This window comes from Artibeus jamaicensis, unplaced genomic scaffold, assembly GCF_021234435.1.
Source record: "Artibeus jamaicensis isolate MK-2021 breed Jamaican fruit bat unplaced genomic scaffold, CSHL_Jam_final contig_519, whole genome shotgun sequence".
Lineage (NCBI taxonomy): Eukaryota > Metazoa > Chordata > Mammalia > Chiroptera > Phyllostomidae > Artibeus > Artibeus jamaicensis.
Window position 1 is genome coordinate 42,636,135 of NW_026521871.1, and position 18,590 is coordinate 42,654,724.

The 18,590-nt window shown below is 38.3% G+C and overlaps 1 protein-coding gene across 4 annotated transcripts in view; it reads left to right on the plus strand.

The window, feature by feature from the left end:
* Nucleotides 1-11,815, plus strand: part of RBMS3 (RNA binding motif single stranded interacting protein 3) — a 624,147-nt gene extending 612,332 nt beyond the window's left edge. For all 4 annotated transcript variants that reach the window (XM_037132737.2, XM_037132981.2, XM_037133054.2 and 1 more), the window contains one exon: nucleotides 8,051-11,815. In XM_037132737.2, the coding sequence (XP_036988632.1) occupies nucleotides 8,051-8,057 (7 nt within the window). In that variant the 3' untranslated portion in view covers nucleotides 8,058-11,815. The remainder of the gene's footprint in view (nucleotides 1-8,050) is intronic.
* Nucleotides 11,816-18,590: the final 6,775 nt, after the last annotated feature.

Consider the following 18,590-nt stretch of genomic DNA (forward strand, 5'->3'; position numbering starts at 1 on the left):
TGGTCATTTTTGCAGGTCAGCTTCTGGGTGTTGTTTGGCTGTTGGTGGAGTGATGGAGGCGATTGAGCCACATGTTCTTGACCCTCCAGCAGCCTTATTCACGTGGAAGGGCAGAAGTTCAACGAGGGAAGAAGCCAAAATGACCGGCACTTTTCAATTCTATTTGTGACTCATTTGCTGCTGCCCCTTCGGCCAAAACACTACACATGGCCAAGCCCAAGTTCACTACCAAAAGGCTTGGATGCAGAAAAGACCATTGTAGCAATTTTTATGAAAAAAAATTATGACATATATTTTGGAAAAACTCTAATCTTCCCACATATAACTAAATAGTGAGGCTATATTTTGGTCTCCCTTTTCTCATTCTTAAATGAAAACAGTAACAAATTTTTTCACGGGGTTATTTTGTACACCCAGTGATATCATTCATGAAAAACCATATTGTAAAATATAAAATAACAGAGAGTAGGGTGTTATTCAGGAATATATGGCAAAGAAAAAATCATGTAGTCACAACTACCCTTGAAAATTCTTAAATCACTTAAGAAAAGTAGAGTTGGCTTTGAATGAAGTAATTATGTAGATTTCTGCTAGGCAGAGGAGGGTATAAAGGGACTAAATAGTAATGGAAAATATAATAAAGATTACATATTCAAAAAAATAAAAAATAAAAATATGAGCAGTTTTGATAGAAACCAAAGAAATTAACAAAAGTTCAGTCCATATACAGATGTCATGCAAACTATTCTACTTCATGGATAACAACCAAAGGCCTGGTAAACAGAAAATTCCCAGTGATCCTTTCCATCTGCATAGTGTTGTCCCATTTCTTAATCATCATTCTTCTTTAATATCAATTTATATTTAGAGATTTTTTGGGTTGTTGAAACATTCATCATGATAATGTAGTCTTCTAGATGTGGTTTAGCTTCTAAAGTCACTTCTATGAATTAAATATATTCAGAACATGATTCAACCTTACAAATATAAGGTATCATCCTCATCATAACTGCTAACACATAGCTTTTAGAAAAGATTTATAGTAAATAAGGCATTTTTTAAAAACTCACCTATGGCCTGTGTGAGTCACTTTTACATGTACCGAACAATATGGTAGACTCTGGTGCTTGGTACCAAGCATATTAGATTTTTTTTCAGTCTTCTCCATATAATCTGATGATACAGAGTGGAGATTGGCAACGTGGAAACACAGTGGAAGATGCTAATGGGAGATGAGAGATACCATATTTGCCAAAATCATTTTTTGAGTCTTTGTAGGTAGGTAAAATTGGCCTGTTTTAAAGTGTAATGAGGAAAGTGATCCTAGACCCTTCTTGCCAACAATTTAATGATGTCTGGATAAATGATAACTATGCTTTCCTTTATCCAATCAACAATTATTGATTGACTGCCTACTATGTGACAGGTAGTATTCTACATGCCAACAAAAGACCAGTGAAAGAGGCAGCTGCCTCCTCCACTCTTGGAGTTTATTTTCTACTAGGAATGGACTCAGAATCAATGGATCAATCAGGAAATAATCAAAAAGGAAATAGAATTTCAAAGTAGACTGCCTAAAAAGATTCTTATAAAAGAAAGTGACTATGTAGTTACCTAAGACTTGTATCTGAGAAGGTCTTTCCTATAGGCCTAGTCTGAAAGATAATTAGGTGTTCTCGGAGAGTTTTAGAGCAGAAGCATTCTAGACCAATTCAGAGATCTGGAGTGGGCACCTGAGGCTCAAATGTGGTGGGCAGGCCCACAGGGGGAAGAGTTATTAGAGATGAAGTCAAACAGGTTAGCTTTTATAGAGCCTTTGGTCCTTCAGTACTTGACTTTGCGTTCAGTAATTATTCTTGGTTTTATGCTAAGTTAGCTAGAAAACCTTTGAAGGTATTTAAGAGAAGAAACGACTAACTTTTATGTATATTTCAATGACTCTATTACCAATGGAGGATGGGTATAGAGAGATGTATTTCGAGGATGGCCTCCAGGTTGCAGATTTCCCCCTCTTGTAATTTTCCAGAACCTCCTCATCTCCCTGCTTGATTAAATGAGCTTTAGTTGCCCCTGTTTGTCAGCCCACAATGAGATGGTCTTCCTGAGGGTCATCCACACTTTTCCCTGATGAGATGGATAGGCAAGTGCTCTGCCCGACCCATCCACCTCCACATGTAGGCCCTGTTTTACTTGTAATACCTTCTGCTGGGTACTAGGCTAAGAGACAGGATCTCTGCCCTCAAGGATTTACAGTCTAGTATGGGATTTAGATCTATACATAGACAAGATAAGCAGACTTCAAGGAAGAAACAAGGAAGAAAATGAATAAGGCTCTTTTTAAAAATACTGTAGTGAGTCATAGAAGAATGCATTTAATTTTTCTTGGTTGTATAAGCTTTGGTGGAGGTTGTAGCAATCAGAACTGTGTCTTACAGGAAGGAGTAATGTTCCAGGTGTAATTACATCTCGACCATATCCAAGCATGGGAAACCTTAAAAGAGTATTTCATTGAGAAGTAGATGCAGAGTAATAGCCTAGTGTAAAAAGGCAGATTGGACCCAGCTTCTCCTATCAGGTGCCATACTGAGGTGCTTGAACGGCCTTTTCTTTGTTCTTCACATGTTTTTCCAGTTGAAGTAGACAATGGATTTGGAAGCAGTGGGAACAGTCCTGTTGTTACAATGGCTCAGACAAAAGTGAACAGATTTCTGAAGTAGGATGGTGGCCAGTGTAATGGTGAGACTGGGTGATAGGGAGTTACAGTGAAGTAAGAAAAAAAGGAGAACAGGATTTTTAAAGTTGAAGTAATACTATTGAATTTATGATGCCACTGACAAAGGTGGATGAGACAAAATCAGGAGGGTGTGATTAGTGAAGGAAGACAAGGAACTAATTGTTCTTACAATGAGTCTCTTCCAAGAAGCTTCATTCCTTGAAATATTTGAGGAAGTCTGAATGTGACCTCATAAAATTTTAAGTGTTCAAGGTTAAAACTGGTAGCACCATGGTTATGGTCTTTGAGCCACGAGTTCCTATGGTCGATAATGAAGAGCTCTCCACGGATAATAAATACCAAGAACAAAAGTCGTTCATCCCATGTCCTCATAGGGGTAAAAATTATGGTAAGACACTTCCTCCTTTGGAGGAATTTTCTTTTGCACTCACACAGGACTGTGTGGTACAGGATGTTCCACAGGGTGTGCTCTGTGGCTGCTGCCACATGAGAGCTGCAAAAGCAACCCTGGAACATAGGACATTTCAAAATGTGTAACATGTGACAATCACTTTGCATTGCCTTGCAGACATGTGTTTAAACCTGGAGAAAAAGTTTAACAGGTTCTGTTTATATTCTTAACTTCTTCTCTTTAACAACACTACAAAGTGCAAGGAGCTTTTGACTTGAAATAACAAAACAACAAAATATTGAATGAAAGAAAAGACAATACCCTAAGTCTGATAAATAGGTGGATGGCAATCGCTTTTGAGGTGTTATAAAAGGAAGACATTAATGTGACTCTATCCAAGTTTTTATCAATTTCAGCTAAGGGAAGCTGACCTGTGACATGGTAAGACATGAGATTCTTCAGAACCATTCAAAGAAGACTCTGGGAATAGAGCTCAGTGTTTGAGTTATGTAAACACCTGAGTTCATTGGATTATATCACCATCCCTGTGAAATGTTTGGGGATGCAAGAGCACCCGCCATGGCATCTACTAAAGAAATATCCATTAGAAAGGAGACACATGACAATTTATGCCGCATGCCCTGTACACACTCGATACAGTCCCAGTTCTAGTCTTTTAAATAATCCAAAATCATGGAAAATTCACTTGGATACATTCCACCATTTTCTAGACATAGTACTATGTTATCCTTCGAAAGGCCACCAGAAATCTCCTCAAAATCTTGTTTTGAGGTCAAGTCACAAGGCAATAAATATCCCTACAGTTATAAGCTACACAGTTCTCTACACAGCTCCACCTCTCCATTTTATGTAGAGTGGTGAGTGGTTCTAAAATATTTTTGGCAACCCGTGTTATCTTGAGTGCTCCGAAGTTCACCAACGGTAGCTTATTTCCAGCATCATTGTCCTGTCATTCCCTTACTTTCTTTCATCAGGCAGCCCATTTCTAACAATCGTTATGTTAACTGAGATATGGATAGTTTAAAGTGCTTGTACAGACCTCTGGCCTGTCTCATTAAATGATGGCTGCCCTCCTGTGGGCTGTGACGTTCTGATTAGGGTGCCCATGAACAGTAGTTTAACCCATCATCACACATACATGTAACATCATCACATCTACACTAAAGGTATTTTTAAGTAAATTAGCAACATCACAGCAGAAGGTCACAGGATAAAAGTTTAAGAAATATAAATGATATGCATAGGAATACAAAGTTTATATTTGGGGAATATGTCAGCAAATATTTGAACATTCCAAAGTCTACTTTATCAGTTAAAAAACAGGTCTTCACGTTTTGTAGTCATGCTGCTTTTTTTTTTTTCTCCTATTGTTAAAAGAGACACTACTGCAAAAGAGACTCTGGACTCTTAACCCAAAAGGGAAAACAGTGATACCTGTGGTTTATTTTGGAATTTCCATGGAAATTCCAGTTCCTGCCCAACTTAATCAGTTTTTTCTTTGTCACTGATGGGTCCTCACTCAACCCTTCCGAGCTTCCTTTTCAAACTCTGCTTGAAAGTGAGAGATTGGATTGTTCTCCAAAGACTGTAAATCAGACCTCTAGTATTGAGGAAGGATTAGCCACGCTTCCTGCAGTCGGGTGGGGAGGGTGGTCAGCATTGAGTTGGGAAACAGTGCTGTAACCTAAGCGAATGCTTTCTTAATTGCAGTTCTCTTCAAAGCTATTTAAATGCTAATGACTGTGACCCCCTAGAGGGCCAGAGAAAATATTTGAAATGTTTTACTTCCTGAAAGATTAGTGTGTCCTGCCCTCCTCCTCTAGCATTCTAGGTTTTATTTTTTTAACATGTAAAATTATTAAAGAAATCTGACAAAAATTTTTTATTGTTCACATGATGGTGCTTTTGATATTAATTTAAAAGATTACATTCTTTCAAATACTTGTTTTTTTATTAGGTATCCTTTTCCATGGAGGCCCTAACCGCATACTTGGTTTGTTGTGCAGTTTTTCCTGAACTCCGGACCACAGAATCCTTCTTTTCACAGGGCTTTATTACATGAGACTGAGCCATCAGGAAAGACGCAGGGGGATGCTGCATTCTTAGATAAACTCTAAGACTTCTTCCATCCCTGAAAGTCTAGAATTCCAAGATGGCCCTTTGCTACTTCCTAGTCTACTCACAGTGCTTTTCTTTATTTGGGTGGGGAGAGGTGGGGGGCGGAGGGGGGAAGTGAATGGAGGAAGAGAGAGTTCAAAATGATCTGTGATCTTAAGTTCAAACTCCTAGTCTTCCAACTTCCACACTGACCTTAGAAGGCCCTTATTGCAGCCCCAGTATGGCAAGGTCTTTTTATTTTTCTCGTCTTCTCTGGCTAACTGAATGGTCATGACCACCAGCCCCCTGTGCATTGTAAGTTCGTCAGTGATGTGTATGTTGCTCCCTTGGCTGCCATGTTCACATGACCTTTAAGCTTGTAATAATACATTTTGTTTGCACAGAACGTTACAGTTGACAAATACTTTTTATGCTCCTTCACACGGATACATACGTCCTTTTAATTTGCAGCCAATTTTATTTCTAAAATAACCTCACTGTCCAATTTAAAGCATTCTTGTCTGTTATAATCACAGCCTTGAAAATTGAGAAAACTGCTGTTTGTATGGATATACATAAAAATCTCTCTTTTTATGGATAATCAATAGTCATTATTTAAATGCGCACTTTCACACTTTACCTGGAACAGAGAAGGCAGAGGGGAGTGAATTCGGTTCTAATAAATAGCAGTACTTTTTTCCTTCAAACTTCTGCTAGCTACCATGAAAATGTAAAGTACAGCCATTTATTTCTCCTCCTTTATTTACATGCAGCAATGAGACTACTTGAAGGACTGAGCAAGTGATGGGAGAGGGCTATTAGGAACATTCGTGTAGGGTTATAAAACTTGACAATAGCTCCTGCCCAGCTCATCAATGTGGATGCCTGGAGACCAGTGCACGAGCCACACCTGAGCACTGCAGGTGTTCTCTGATGGTGAGGTCCACAGAGGAAGACACTGTTCATTGAGCAGCTCCTACAGAGGTTTATGGCATTTCATGCATTTCCTACTTGATACCTTATAGAGCCAGGGTCGAAGATGGTACTAGGAGCAAAGAATAAATTTAAAAACATTATATTTTTAAATTTAATATTTTGCTTGTTACAAGCAAAAACACAAAACCATAAAAGTTGGATTTTTAGATATAAATGGAGTAAGTCTACATTTTGCTAGGCATAGAGAGGGATCAAATATATACCATGGTTTCCATGGCTACTACTTCTAACAAAATGTCCCTTATTGTTACTGCTACAATGGAGATTTTAATTGCATTTCTTCTTAGAAGAAATCCCATTTTTCCTGCATAACTCAGAAAAGTGTATTTCTAGAGACTTAAACTATTAGTTAAAAATGGATATATTCAATTTACCAACTAGACATTTCCCTTACATGATTCTAGATACAAAATAATCTGGGTGCAAGAGCCATAGCAGACTCATAAGAGGGCTTTTTGCAAAGTAGAAAGAGCATTCCTGACCTGGCTGGGGTGGCTTAGTGGATTGAGCACAGGCCTGTGAACTAAAGGCCTACTCACAATAGTTTGATTCCCTGTCAGGGCACAAGCCTGGGCAGTGGGCCAGGTTTCCAGTTGGGGACATACAAGACGCAACCAATTCATGTTTCTCACCCTCTCTCTCCCTCAAAAGAAAACACATCCCCTCTGAGTCATTGCAGGCTATCATATGGATTAAAACATTGTTGAGGGCTTTTTGTCAATTTGAATAAGACCCACCTATTCAAGTTAAATGCAGGCCTGCACCAGAGTAAATAGGTTGAGCAAAAAATCAATGGCTAGAGCTTAGCCCCACTGGGCTTCCTCACCCATGCATCTCATACCATGAACAACCTGCACACCCATACCCAGCAGCCTGGAGGTTCCTCTACTAAATTAAGCAACTGGGCATCAGAAGCGCTGAGGGAAGGTGCTTCACCTGCATACATATGACCTCCAGATACTTTAAAGATTCTTCTTTTTATAGCACACCCCTGATGTTATTTAGCAAAATTCTGATCTGTGAGTGGAAAATCTAAGAGTAAAGGTCAACCCACTAAATGCTCAGTCCTACAATACAGATGGAGCAGGAGTGGTAGACATTACTTGGGCTGGCCTAGGCAAAGTAGCATATAGTAAAAAAGATATTTGTCAAGTTAAACACCTATTATGTGCATGCCTCTCTGCCAGACTTCTAGACAACATAAAGTTTATAAGATAGAGTCTTTGCTCTCAATAATTTGAAATCTCGATTAAGATGAATAAGAAAGAAAGAGGGAAGGTGAACAAAACCACATTGCCCTCTTAGCTGCCTTACTCAATTACTTGGGTGATTACTTAGCACATAGGTAACACACAGTCCGTTGCTATATCTTGGGGATGTAGTAGGGACTCACATATTTGCTGACTAAGTGAATGACGAATCTCTTGGGAGTTATGAATGGATTACTCAAAGAATTTCTGGGGGGAGCTACAACATAAGGCAGGCAACAAAAAAATAAGTTCTATTCACAAAGGGAATATTTCCTATCTGGGTATATTGGTAATATTTATCACTTTAGAATTGGAAGAGATTCTTGATCTATAAGCCCTGATATTTGATGTGAACACAACTGCTGACTTGAGTTTGTATTTGTGTGAAAGTGGCAGCATCTGGCCCTTTAAGCAGCCCAGTATGTTTCTACAACTTCATTGATGACTGTTATTTTTAAAGAGCATGGTATCTTTTAAAGAGACCTCTCTGGAAAAGAGCACAGAAGGGGATTGCAAAGTTGCTTAGATTTTATAACCACTCTTATTCAATTGCTTTCACAGACCATAAACAAGACTGAAGAATGTCCGTCCGAAACTTTGCCTTGAATGAAGAAACTTCATTGAACAAGAAGTTGGCTTCCAGTTTGCACAGGCGTCAATGGAATGCTTTCTTTTTTTTTTTAATTTTGTACTTTACCCAATGGAAACAACGCGTTTTGTGTGCTGTGCAAATGGGTCCTTCATGTGGTCTGACAGTTTATTTTTTGCCATCATTTTTTTATTACAGCAAAAAGAAATCCCAGAAGAGGAAAAATGAAAACAAAACAAAACATGGAAGGTTGACATTTTATCTGGAAGAACATTTGAATTCAGAATTGACCTGAAGGTGTAGATAGATTTTTTTTAACAAAAAATCTGATGTCAAGAGGTGGACAAGCAGAAATGGAAACAAATTGTCTTCCTCGTAATTAAGCTACTCTTTCTTTTTTTTCTTTCTTGTTTAAATGTGGATTGTTTTTTTAATTTTTTTTCTTAGAAATATTTAGGTAAGATTTATCTTGAATCTTAATTGCCTTAATTTTAAGGACGTCAAAGGCTCTCGAGGCAAGCTGTCAACGTCTTGTTAAAAAAATCAAGAAAGAATTGAAATATTGTGCCAGCTTTAACTGGTACAGAAGCTTAAGACTATGAGTTTTTAGGGTGACAAAAAAACTGTACAGTTTAAAAGAAAATGTTTTTCTTCATTTGAAGAAAATTTGTTGATAAAAGAAACCATGGCAACTGCAAGAATTGGCAAAATGCTGGGACTTTTCTTGAACTTTGTCTTAAGTGTTGAACCATTTGGAAGGCTAAAACATTTTATGGTAAAGTTATTAAGGTTGGTTTAAAAACAACTGCATTAGAAATAATGCGTGTTTGGGGGCAGAATGCAGAATTTTTTTAATTTACAAAGCGTGATTGCTAGCAAAAGCATTAGTGCTTTTTATCTGCAGTCTTTTTTATGAGCTTTACAAAGTTTTTAGTCAGCTTTGCTTGTCACATTGCAAAACCTAGCTTAAAAGCATTAAAAAAAAAACTTAAGTAGATAGGAGCTTATGGTCAAAAGTGCAAAACAAAACAAAACAAACAAAAAAACAAAAAAAGCAATAGATAGAGAAATTGTTGACAATTTCTGTAGTCTTTCCTAGTTGTGATCAAATTCAGCCTATGGATGGCCTATTTTATACCAAAGATGAAGCGGCACCCTGTTGCAGTCCGGAAGATAGAGGTTGTTTTTCTTTACTTTTCTTTAAAAAATTTTATTTGACCTTACATGGCCGGACCAGTTCTTATTTTGTTGTTTGTTTAAACTACCTTCCACTGGTATTTTACATACTGCAAAAAAATTTTTTTTGTATATTTGTGGACAGGAGAAGCTCGCACCTGCTGTGCCCAGCAGTTTCAGCGTGAAGAGTTCTGGAAACCAACTGCTAGAGCCGACTGGCTTTCCATTCCATGAGCTTTTCCAGTTCTTTGCTAGCTGTCTGGAATAGTGAAACCTGTATTGATGGCCACCAATAAGCTGAGACACTTTTTTAACAGGTTGAAATTTCTTTTTTTGTGAATTTTGAACTAAAGGCACTTCCTGAACCTGGTCTGAAGGGTCACTTGTTAAAAAAAAAAAAAGCGTAGTGATATTGTGTTAAATGGTGAGTGGTTTCCTGAAAAGACCTCATTGTATTTGTAACAATAGTCTTCCTTCTAAATTCCAACACCTCTTGATTTTGTCTTTGCACCTTAGTCTTGGTTGTGACCCACCATGAATAGTCACCTTGATTCCACAGTGGGGAAGGGAGGTCTTTTTGCCTTTTTTCACTGTACTTTCATATCCTGGTGTTGTCAGAAGAAAGACAAAATAGACCTTATTATTTCAATTTAACTCTCTGAGGGAAGTAGAACCAATAAGATTGAGGATTCTGTTAGTGGAATTTAGGTAAGCTTTTGAAATGCTAGTTGACAATCAAGAAATTATATGATTGATATTAATAAGAACCAAAACAATTAGGTTTGATCAATCATTAAAGCCAAAGGGATATATTTGCATTGAGGAAGATGCAAAATTGTGTCTAAAATGAATTATATTGATGTAACAAACATCTCCGCATATTTGGTTCATGAAATCCGTATCCAACCTGTACAGTTTCACTTGAAACAAAAGGCAATGAAACGTTATTCACTGAACTAGACCCTAAAATTGCTTTCTTAATGAATCATTAGAATCAAAGAAGGGAAATTCTTTTCACAAACTGTCAGAGGAACCTGTTTTACTTAGTCCAGAAAAGGGAGTGAAATGCACCAAGTTCACTGTAAAAGAAAGCAGAGTAGACTTTTAAAAACTTTTTTAAAATTTAAAAGATAAATCATAGTTCCATTAGATCAACAGGAGTCATGAGTTTGACTTGTATAGAAGTTTCAATATTTCACCATTTATGACATACCAACAAAAGCTGAGTGCTGAAATAGACCTGGTTCTCTTATTTGCAACATCATGTACTGAGAACTCAAATCTTGAGAAAGACTCCATATCTTTATGGTCAAATTAGAGGTGAAAAACATATCCAAGAAATTGCAGCATGCTACAGAGAAATGTGAACCGGTCACACCCATCCTTATGGTTTTCCATGCTTTCGTGAGAATCCAAGGTTTCTACTTTTTTCTGTTCCATCCTTCAGCCTCTCTGGTATCTTAAGGGTGGTGCTTCAGTTTTATCTTTGAGAAGTGGGCCCCCAAATTTCAGGGGGTGAGGCAAACATGTATGGAAACTGTATTTTCTGTCTCTTTTTTTCACTCTCTGCACTCTGTGTATAAATAAGGATTATCCTGGGCATAATTCATTTGAATATGAAACCAACACGTTTTCTTTTGTTTCTATAAAAAAAAACTTAAATGTGATACAAAGAAAGTCTCATTTATACAATCAGTGATGAGGCTAAGAGGTAGCTACCATGTGGCTGATGAATGTGCCTAGGTAACTTCCTGTTTTTATTCAAAACTACTGCTTTATTTATACATTCAGAAACATTTTTTTCAACTATGAAATTTCAATGATCTCAATTTTTTTAAGCCACGTCAGGCAAAAGGAAATTACCTGTCAGTTTATGTATCCATGTGTGTTTTGTGTTTGGACTTTTTGCATCCTGCCATTCTATACAATGTCTTATTTCAAATCGAAAAGAAAAAAAAGAAGGAAAAAAATGGCACATGTTCAAGTTCGCATCTGTCATCTTCCCTGATTAATCATTGTTTCTAAAAGTCATGTCTTGGGGGGAAAAGCATCAGCAGGTAAGCAGCATTACACTGTATGAAAAATAAAAACAAACCAAAATATGTGTTCAATATATGCAGACATCAGAATCCTATTTTGGTTATTTTAATCCTCTTTAGGATGATATACATTTGGTTTAAGTATTCTGGTCCACCAGGTTTTCAAGCCTGTGCTCAAGTGTTCAATTTTTCCTTTCAACTTCAATTGCCAAGATTTCACCTAAAGCACAGGAAACAAACTAAAGCCAGAATCCAAGTGGGATAAACACTATCTCACCCAGACTCTAGTGACTCTAGTGGTCAGTGGAGGAGTGCGGTGATTTTAAGTAATGATAAGAGACGGTCAGGGGTGGAAAAGTGTGCCCGGCGACTGGGGGCTCCTCATGCAAGGCCCTGACTCCAGGAGACGTTATGGCCGCAAGTGAACTAATTATAATACGAGCAGGGGCTGGTGACTCTTTGCCTTTGTACACTGGCATGTCTTGAATATTGCAAGTGGCATAATATTCTTTTAAAAACCCCCACAAAAACTCCAGTTTGGTCAGGGCTAGTTTGTTTCCTTGGTAGATTTCGATTGTTCGGGTGTGGTATCCATGCTTCCCTTGAATCAATTCTTCCTGTGACCCTGATGGCTCTGCTACATTTGACAGAGTGTAAGACTCACCTTCATCCTTTCTAACGAAAAACTTCATGGTGTTAAAAGCACTCCTCTGAGATCTGGAAGGCTGAGAGCAGCAGGTGGGTGGATGGGACAGGAAGTTCACAGTCCGACAGAATACAGCGACCCTTCGCAAAACTGCTTTACAAGTATTTCCAATTCATGTATGACCCAAAAAAGTACTTAGTTTCCCTCCTTCCCCAAAAAGCAACTGTTTGAATAATTGGTATGCCAATTACATACCTATGTATCTTTAACAGCAGCCTAAAGTCTCCATTAAGGAAAAGTGAGATTTCATTTCACTAGCACCTGTGCTGTCTTCTTCATGATTGAGAAGCTTCAATGTACTGTCTAGACAGATTATATTATTAGTAGGAGACTAAAAGTACATTTGACAATTCAGCCTCATGCTTAATTTGAGCACACAAACCATTACAGATAAGCTGATAAGGGGAGAGAAATTCTTAAGCAGGTTGCAGTGATAATTGTTTTCATCTGATATAAAATCAAACGAAAGGATAATATTTGTGTATGCGAATAGCAACATTCAGCACATTTGAGGATCATGTCAAAATAACATTAACACCCGTCGTGGAGCCCTTGGTCCACAGTATTTCATGCACAGTAGGGAGTAAAGGATGAGATTTGGTTTCCATGTTGTGCCTTAGCATGCTCCAACCTTCTGAGCTTGCGAGGACTGACAGCTGCTCCTTCCAGTCTACAGGACCCATGGAATTGGAACAGGCTCATTGATTTTGTACACTATCCCCTTCCTGTGGCAAAATGATAATGGGATTTCATTAATGAATCAGTTCCTTCTACAAATGACATCCACTGTAGCACTGGAAGACAGCTGAATCTAACCTGAATTTAACAATTTTTACCAGATACTTTAAAATATGTAGTTAGTCTTTTTATCCAAGTGCTCTTGGGCATGGCCGCCCTCTCTGGATTACATGGTTCAGATACAAAAGCTAAATAAATATGAGATCCCTGAGTGGCTCCCCAAATCTTTAATGATGTAGGGCAGGGAGCTCTCCCCAGGTTGTTGGTATCTTTTATCTTTGTTTTTATACCCCAGTACATGTGCTCCCACACACACACACACACACACACACACACCCACACACACACCCGAGAATGAATGGCTTCTCTATGTTCATTTCTTTGTATTTACGGGAAGGAAAATCACGTTTCAGGAAGTGCTTCTTCCACCAGGAAGCGGTAAGACTGAAGCAGAGGTAAGACCTCGCTAGGAGTCTGCAGGAAGGACCCTGGGTCCCTCAGTCACCTCTTCTTCCATTTCCTTCACTCCAGTTCGGAACCGCCCATGACTGAACCTTGCAGAAATCCCATCACTCCCAATTTTTGAAGGGCTAATTATCTACTCCGTGGTTTTCTTTTGTCTTTTCTTTTCAACTCTTCAGACTTGGGTCTCTATTTCTGTTTATTAACGTCACCCTAAGGGTGGAAAAAGAAACAATTGGAAGTAAAATTCAAATCAGTCTATTTTGCTTCTTGTTAAGTATTGGCTGTTTGAAGGAGTTGAACATCATTTGTAAAAATTAATGTCAGAGTGTTATATACCATTGATTTTTTATTACCCATGAGGGCCCTGGTCCCTTTCCCCATCCACCACAAATAATTGAGAGTTGGCTGTATTCTTGCAGAATATAAAGGAAAAAATGAGCAAGGAATTGGCTCCCCTCTCTTCAAAGGCTGTTTTGGTTTTGTTCACTTTTGAAATTTGAACCAGTAGCAAAGGTCAACTCAAAATTCAGTGATGAGAATATAATAGCAGCTCTTGGTTAAATACACACTCATATCCTTATCTGAAATCTTTCACACACCAAAAAAAAAATGCATTGTTTGGGTTTTTTTGACTTTGCATCACTGTATTAAAGCTGAATGACCTTAACACTCCAGTGGATTTATGTTAAAAATCATTTCAAATTTAAATAGTCTGCAAGGTGTAACATCAGTGTTATGCTTTGTATTTTAAACCCTCTAGTCTTAGATTATTAAGAAAGATGCTTTCTCCTCCTCCCTAAATATGTTATTTCTTCACATGTAAAAAAAGGAGTTATTTCATACTTTTCAGGAACTGTAAATACTATTTCGAAGAGACACTTGAAAAAGTTTTCTGCACTCTGGAAATTGATGCTTTCATTTCTTTAAAAGGAGAAGAATTCATTGGAATCTTAATTTAAAAAATATATAGGTAAAAGTGTGCTGGCTATGAAATTCTCAGTCTCTAAAAGAAAATGGGACACAGCTTTTTTTTTTAAAAAAAAAAACCCTGTTTCAGGCCATATTTGACTTCATGGAACTTCTGAAGCATCATTTAATTTTGAACTTAATTTAAGAGCTTTTTGTACTGCTGTCTCCGACTGTCATGGAAAGTTCTGTGATTCTCTGGTGTTTCTGGTTTTATTTTTAATATTTCCATCTGTACCACAGTCAAACTAGCTACCATTTCCCCCATTCCTTGGGCTTTCTGTAGATCAGTGGATGTTAGGTTTAAACTTCTGTTTTCTTTGATGAAGCTTTCAATAAAAAATGAAAATAAAATCAACCAAGAAGGGCCATTGTGTTCTTCTTTACCCCTGCAGAGATAGGTTGGGGAAGGGGCTGGTGGCGGGGGGATGAAATGTCTGTACATGTTAAATTACAAATACTGCTGGCTTTCTACACAATTCCTCAAAGAAAGAACCATCCATGGAGACAAAAAGTGAGAGAGGAGAAAGCATTCTGTTCATTCAAAGAGGCAGAAAATCACTATTTGGAGGCTCTAGAGGAAATAGACTTTAGATCTTACTAGGACCTCATACATTCTTCCCACTTTTTAAGCTTAGGGATTTGGTGATAGTTATGCCTAAGGTATACCAGCTACTCGATGTATCTTGTGTGAAGACCTGGAGATACGGAGTTACATGTAACACTAAGAACACTTTCCTTGACACCTGTGGCTTTTATCCCTGCAAAGATTAAATTCCAGGTCAACCCAAATCAGAAGTGTCCATTTCTCAAGCTATGAATGGTTACTGATGGCTAACAAATAATCAGAAACTATATTTCTCTGGTCCAGAATAATCTAAACTAAGTTGAAGTTCCTATTCAAGGAACAAAATATTCTGTGCTATAATATGCATTTGCTGTATTGTTGAAGAATATTTAATTCTGCTCTAGAAGACAAGAAAACAAATGTGATGAATAAAATTAATATGATGTGTTAAGCACAACAAAGTGAGTAACCTTTAAGAAAGATGAAATAATTAGAGCATGTGAGTGTGAAGAAATAGAAAGAACCAAAAAAAACACTATGTATTTATGATACACTAAATACACAAAAGCACCATGTAGTCATGATACCCTACATACACATAAGAAATGCAAAACACTGAATATTTCTGAGGTCTTAATTAGGTCACTTTTATAGGTAGCCACTCATCCAGGGAACTGGTGAATTTCAGCTACTTGGCGTTCTGTCTCTGTCTGTCAATGAATGAAACTCTGCAAGCACGTTTCATTCATTGACCCCTTCCCTACATCACCTGCCTTGCTCAAACCAGATCTCTGGTCCTTGCAACACACCATCCATGGGAGTGGATGATGTGGCAGAGGGAGAAGCAGGAGATAGGAACACTGCAGAACATTGGACTAGTGTGGCCCTCCCCATCCTTCTGCACCCTACCTTAAATGACCTAACCCACTGCATGGATCTGCCCTTGCTTCATGTTGTGGCCTTGTAACTGATTCAATAAGCCCTGTGTTTTCAGCACACAATATGAGGCAAAGGTAGGTTCCCTGTGCATATGGAAAATAATACAATAATTAATGAATAATAATGCAGAATGCTCTGTGTTTCATGCAATCACAGCTGGAAACCTACTGTTGCCCTCCTTGTGCTTTATTTGGCCTGTGAATCCTTCTGTTTCATGACCTTGAGTGCAACTTGACCAATAATGAACTTGGAGACTACTGCCCCATCAACGTATTTTCCATGTGACATTTTTATGCTTTAGAATATAAGTGCCCAAGACAGTGTAGAGCTAACCAGCCAGTGTCCAGGTTGTAAGCGTATTATTTTTTTCCCTTTCCCCTATGTGAACATCTGTTCACATTGTACTTCTGGGCAGAAGAGAAAGCTGGAAGTGAAAGTTGGAAGAATGAAATTACTAGAGACTATAAGAAAGTAAGACTGGAATAAAGATATTGAATTTAATCTCACCCACATTCCATCTGGGTTTTTTAATGGTTCTTTTATGGTTGGGTGGTTTTTTTTTTGGCAGGAATTATAGACTTTTAAGAAGATGATAATACCACCACCAATACCCATATGCACAAAATTTTTGCAGGACATTTGGGAACTTTCAGAAATGCATCCCTGGGATTTTGGTAAAAAAAATAAATCCTTTCCTTTAAGATATAAAGAGGAAGAAGACTAGAGAGTGAAGAAATGCAGCCTCTGTTGTATTAAAAAAAAAAAGAAAACATGATTTCTTGACTTCCTATCTATGTATTTTTTAATGTTTTAAACTTTTCTCCCAAAATAACTCAGTGTTGGGTCAACTCTCAATAGTTTCTTTTCAATAAGGTTCACATCCAATGATGCTTTTTTAAAGGGATGCTGACAAAGAAAACTCTTTTAGCTTCTCCCCAAAGCTAGCAAAGTGAAAAGTAGCATAGCAGAAACTTAATCTCAGAGGATTTAATTATTTTTAAATTATCTGCACAGGAGTGTCATTTACAATATGGATGAGACAGTCTCTCCTTACATCAAAAGGCTGTCTTTTCATTTAAATCCTCGGAGACACAGGATCTTCTCTCCCAAGATCTTTGTCCCGCCCTGAGGAAGTTGAAGGTTACTGCGGTGACAAAGTGGTCACCAGGTGGCGCTGCTGCACTAGCGTCCTGGGGATTCCAAACCCAAATCCTGATTCTGTATTCCCAGATAAAACGGGTATGGTGAGGTATTGCTGAGAGAGCAAGAGCCGCCATTCACTGAGCCCTTACTCTGTGCCAGGCACTGTGCCACGTGCCCCGTGTACCTGAGTTCAGACAACCCTTCCAAGAGCGCTCTGAAAAGGTACTGCCATTGTGCCCATTTTCCAGATGAGTTTTAGAAAGGTGGGCAACCTTGCCAGGAACCTACATCTAGGAAGGGCCAGGCTGTACTTTTAAAAATACAACCGGAACTCAACCCCCGGGTTGTAGGGTTCCATCTTCCGCAGTGACTTTGGGAAATGCCAATGTAGAAGACATTTTCATTTTCAGTATCTTTTTCAAAAGTTCGCCTCCCTTGGCCCGAGAATGTGTGACCTCTGTAGAACAGGGGCATTGGACGTCATTCTAATCGTCTTGGACACAGAAGCCCAACACAATTCACGTCTTCCATCCCAGAAATCACTTGCTGTGTCAATCATCTCTGTGATTGGTTCTGGAAGGAAAGAACCTATGTACCAAACAAATAGGCATGACTTCTCATCGACTCCTTCATTTACCAGTGCCCAGCACACGGACACTCCATAATGATACAGAGATAAGGCTGACCTGGTTCTTGTTTACCGGAATGTCTATTCCAGTAGGCAGGGGCTATGACAACGCTGTCCCGTGAAATAACACCAGGGACCTGTGTGGGTAAGATGTTTAACCCTTCCGTGGCTGGATGCAAAGTGGGTGGGACGGCTGCCTGGTCTGAATGCAGTCATCTGCTCTCACCTGCACATATGGAAGATCTTCCAAGCTCCTTGCCATTGCCTTTTTCTTTTTTTTAAATATATTTTATTGATTTTGCTATTGTTGTGCCATTTGTTTCTCCCTTTTATTCCCCTCTACTGTGTACCCTCCCTCCCACCAGCATTCCCCCATCTTAGTTCATGTCCATTGATCACACATATAAGTTCTTTGGCTTTTCCATTTCATCTACTATTCTTAACCTCTCCCTGTTTTGTACCTACTGTTTATGCTCCTGTACCCTGTACTTTTCCCCCCATTATTCCCTTCCCCCTCCTTGCTGATAACCTTCCATATGATCTCTATTTCTGTGATTCTATTCCTGTTCTAGTTGTTTGCTTATTTTTTATTTTATTTTTTTAGGTTAAGTTGTTAATAGTTGTGAGTTTGTTGTCATTTTACGGTTCATATTTTCAATCATCTTCTTTTTCTTAGATAAGTCCCTTTAATATTTCATAAAATAATGGTGATGATGAACTCCTTTAACTTGACCTTATCTGCGAAGCACTTTATTTGCCCTTCCATTCTAAATGAAAGCTTTGCTAGATAGAGCAATCTTGGATGTAGGTCCCTACCTTTCATGACTTCAAACACTTCTTTCTTTCCAGGCCTTTCTTGCCTGCAAGGTCTCTTTTGAGAAATCCGCTGACAGTCTGATGGGAACTCCTTTGTAGGTGACTGTCCCCTTATCTCTTGCTGCTTTTAAGATTCTCTCCTTCTTTTTAATTTTGGGTAGTGTAATTGTGATGTGCCTTGGAGTGTACCTCCTTGGTTCTAACTTGTTTGGGACTTTCTGAGCTTCCTGGATTTCCTGGAAGTCTATTTCTTTTGCCAGATTGGGGAAGTTCTCCTTCATTTTTTTCAAATAAGTTTTCAATTTCTTGCTTTTCTTCTTCTCCTTCT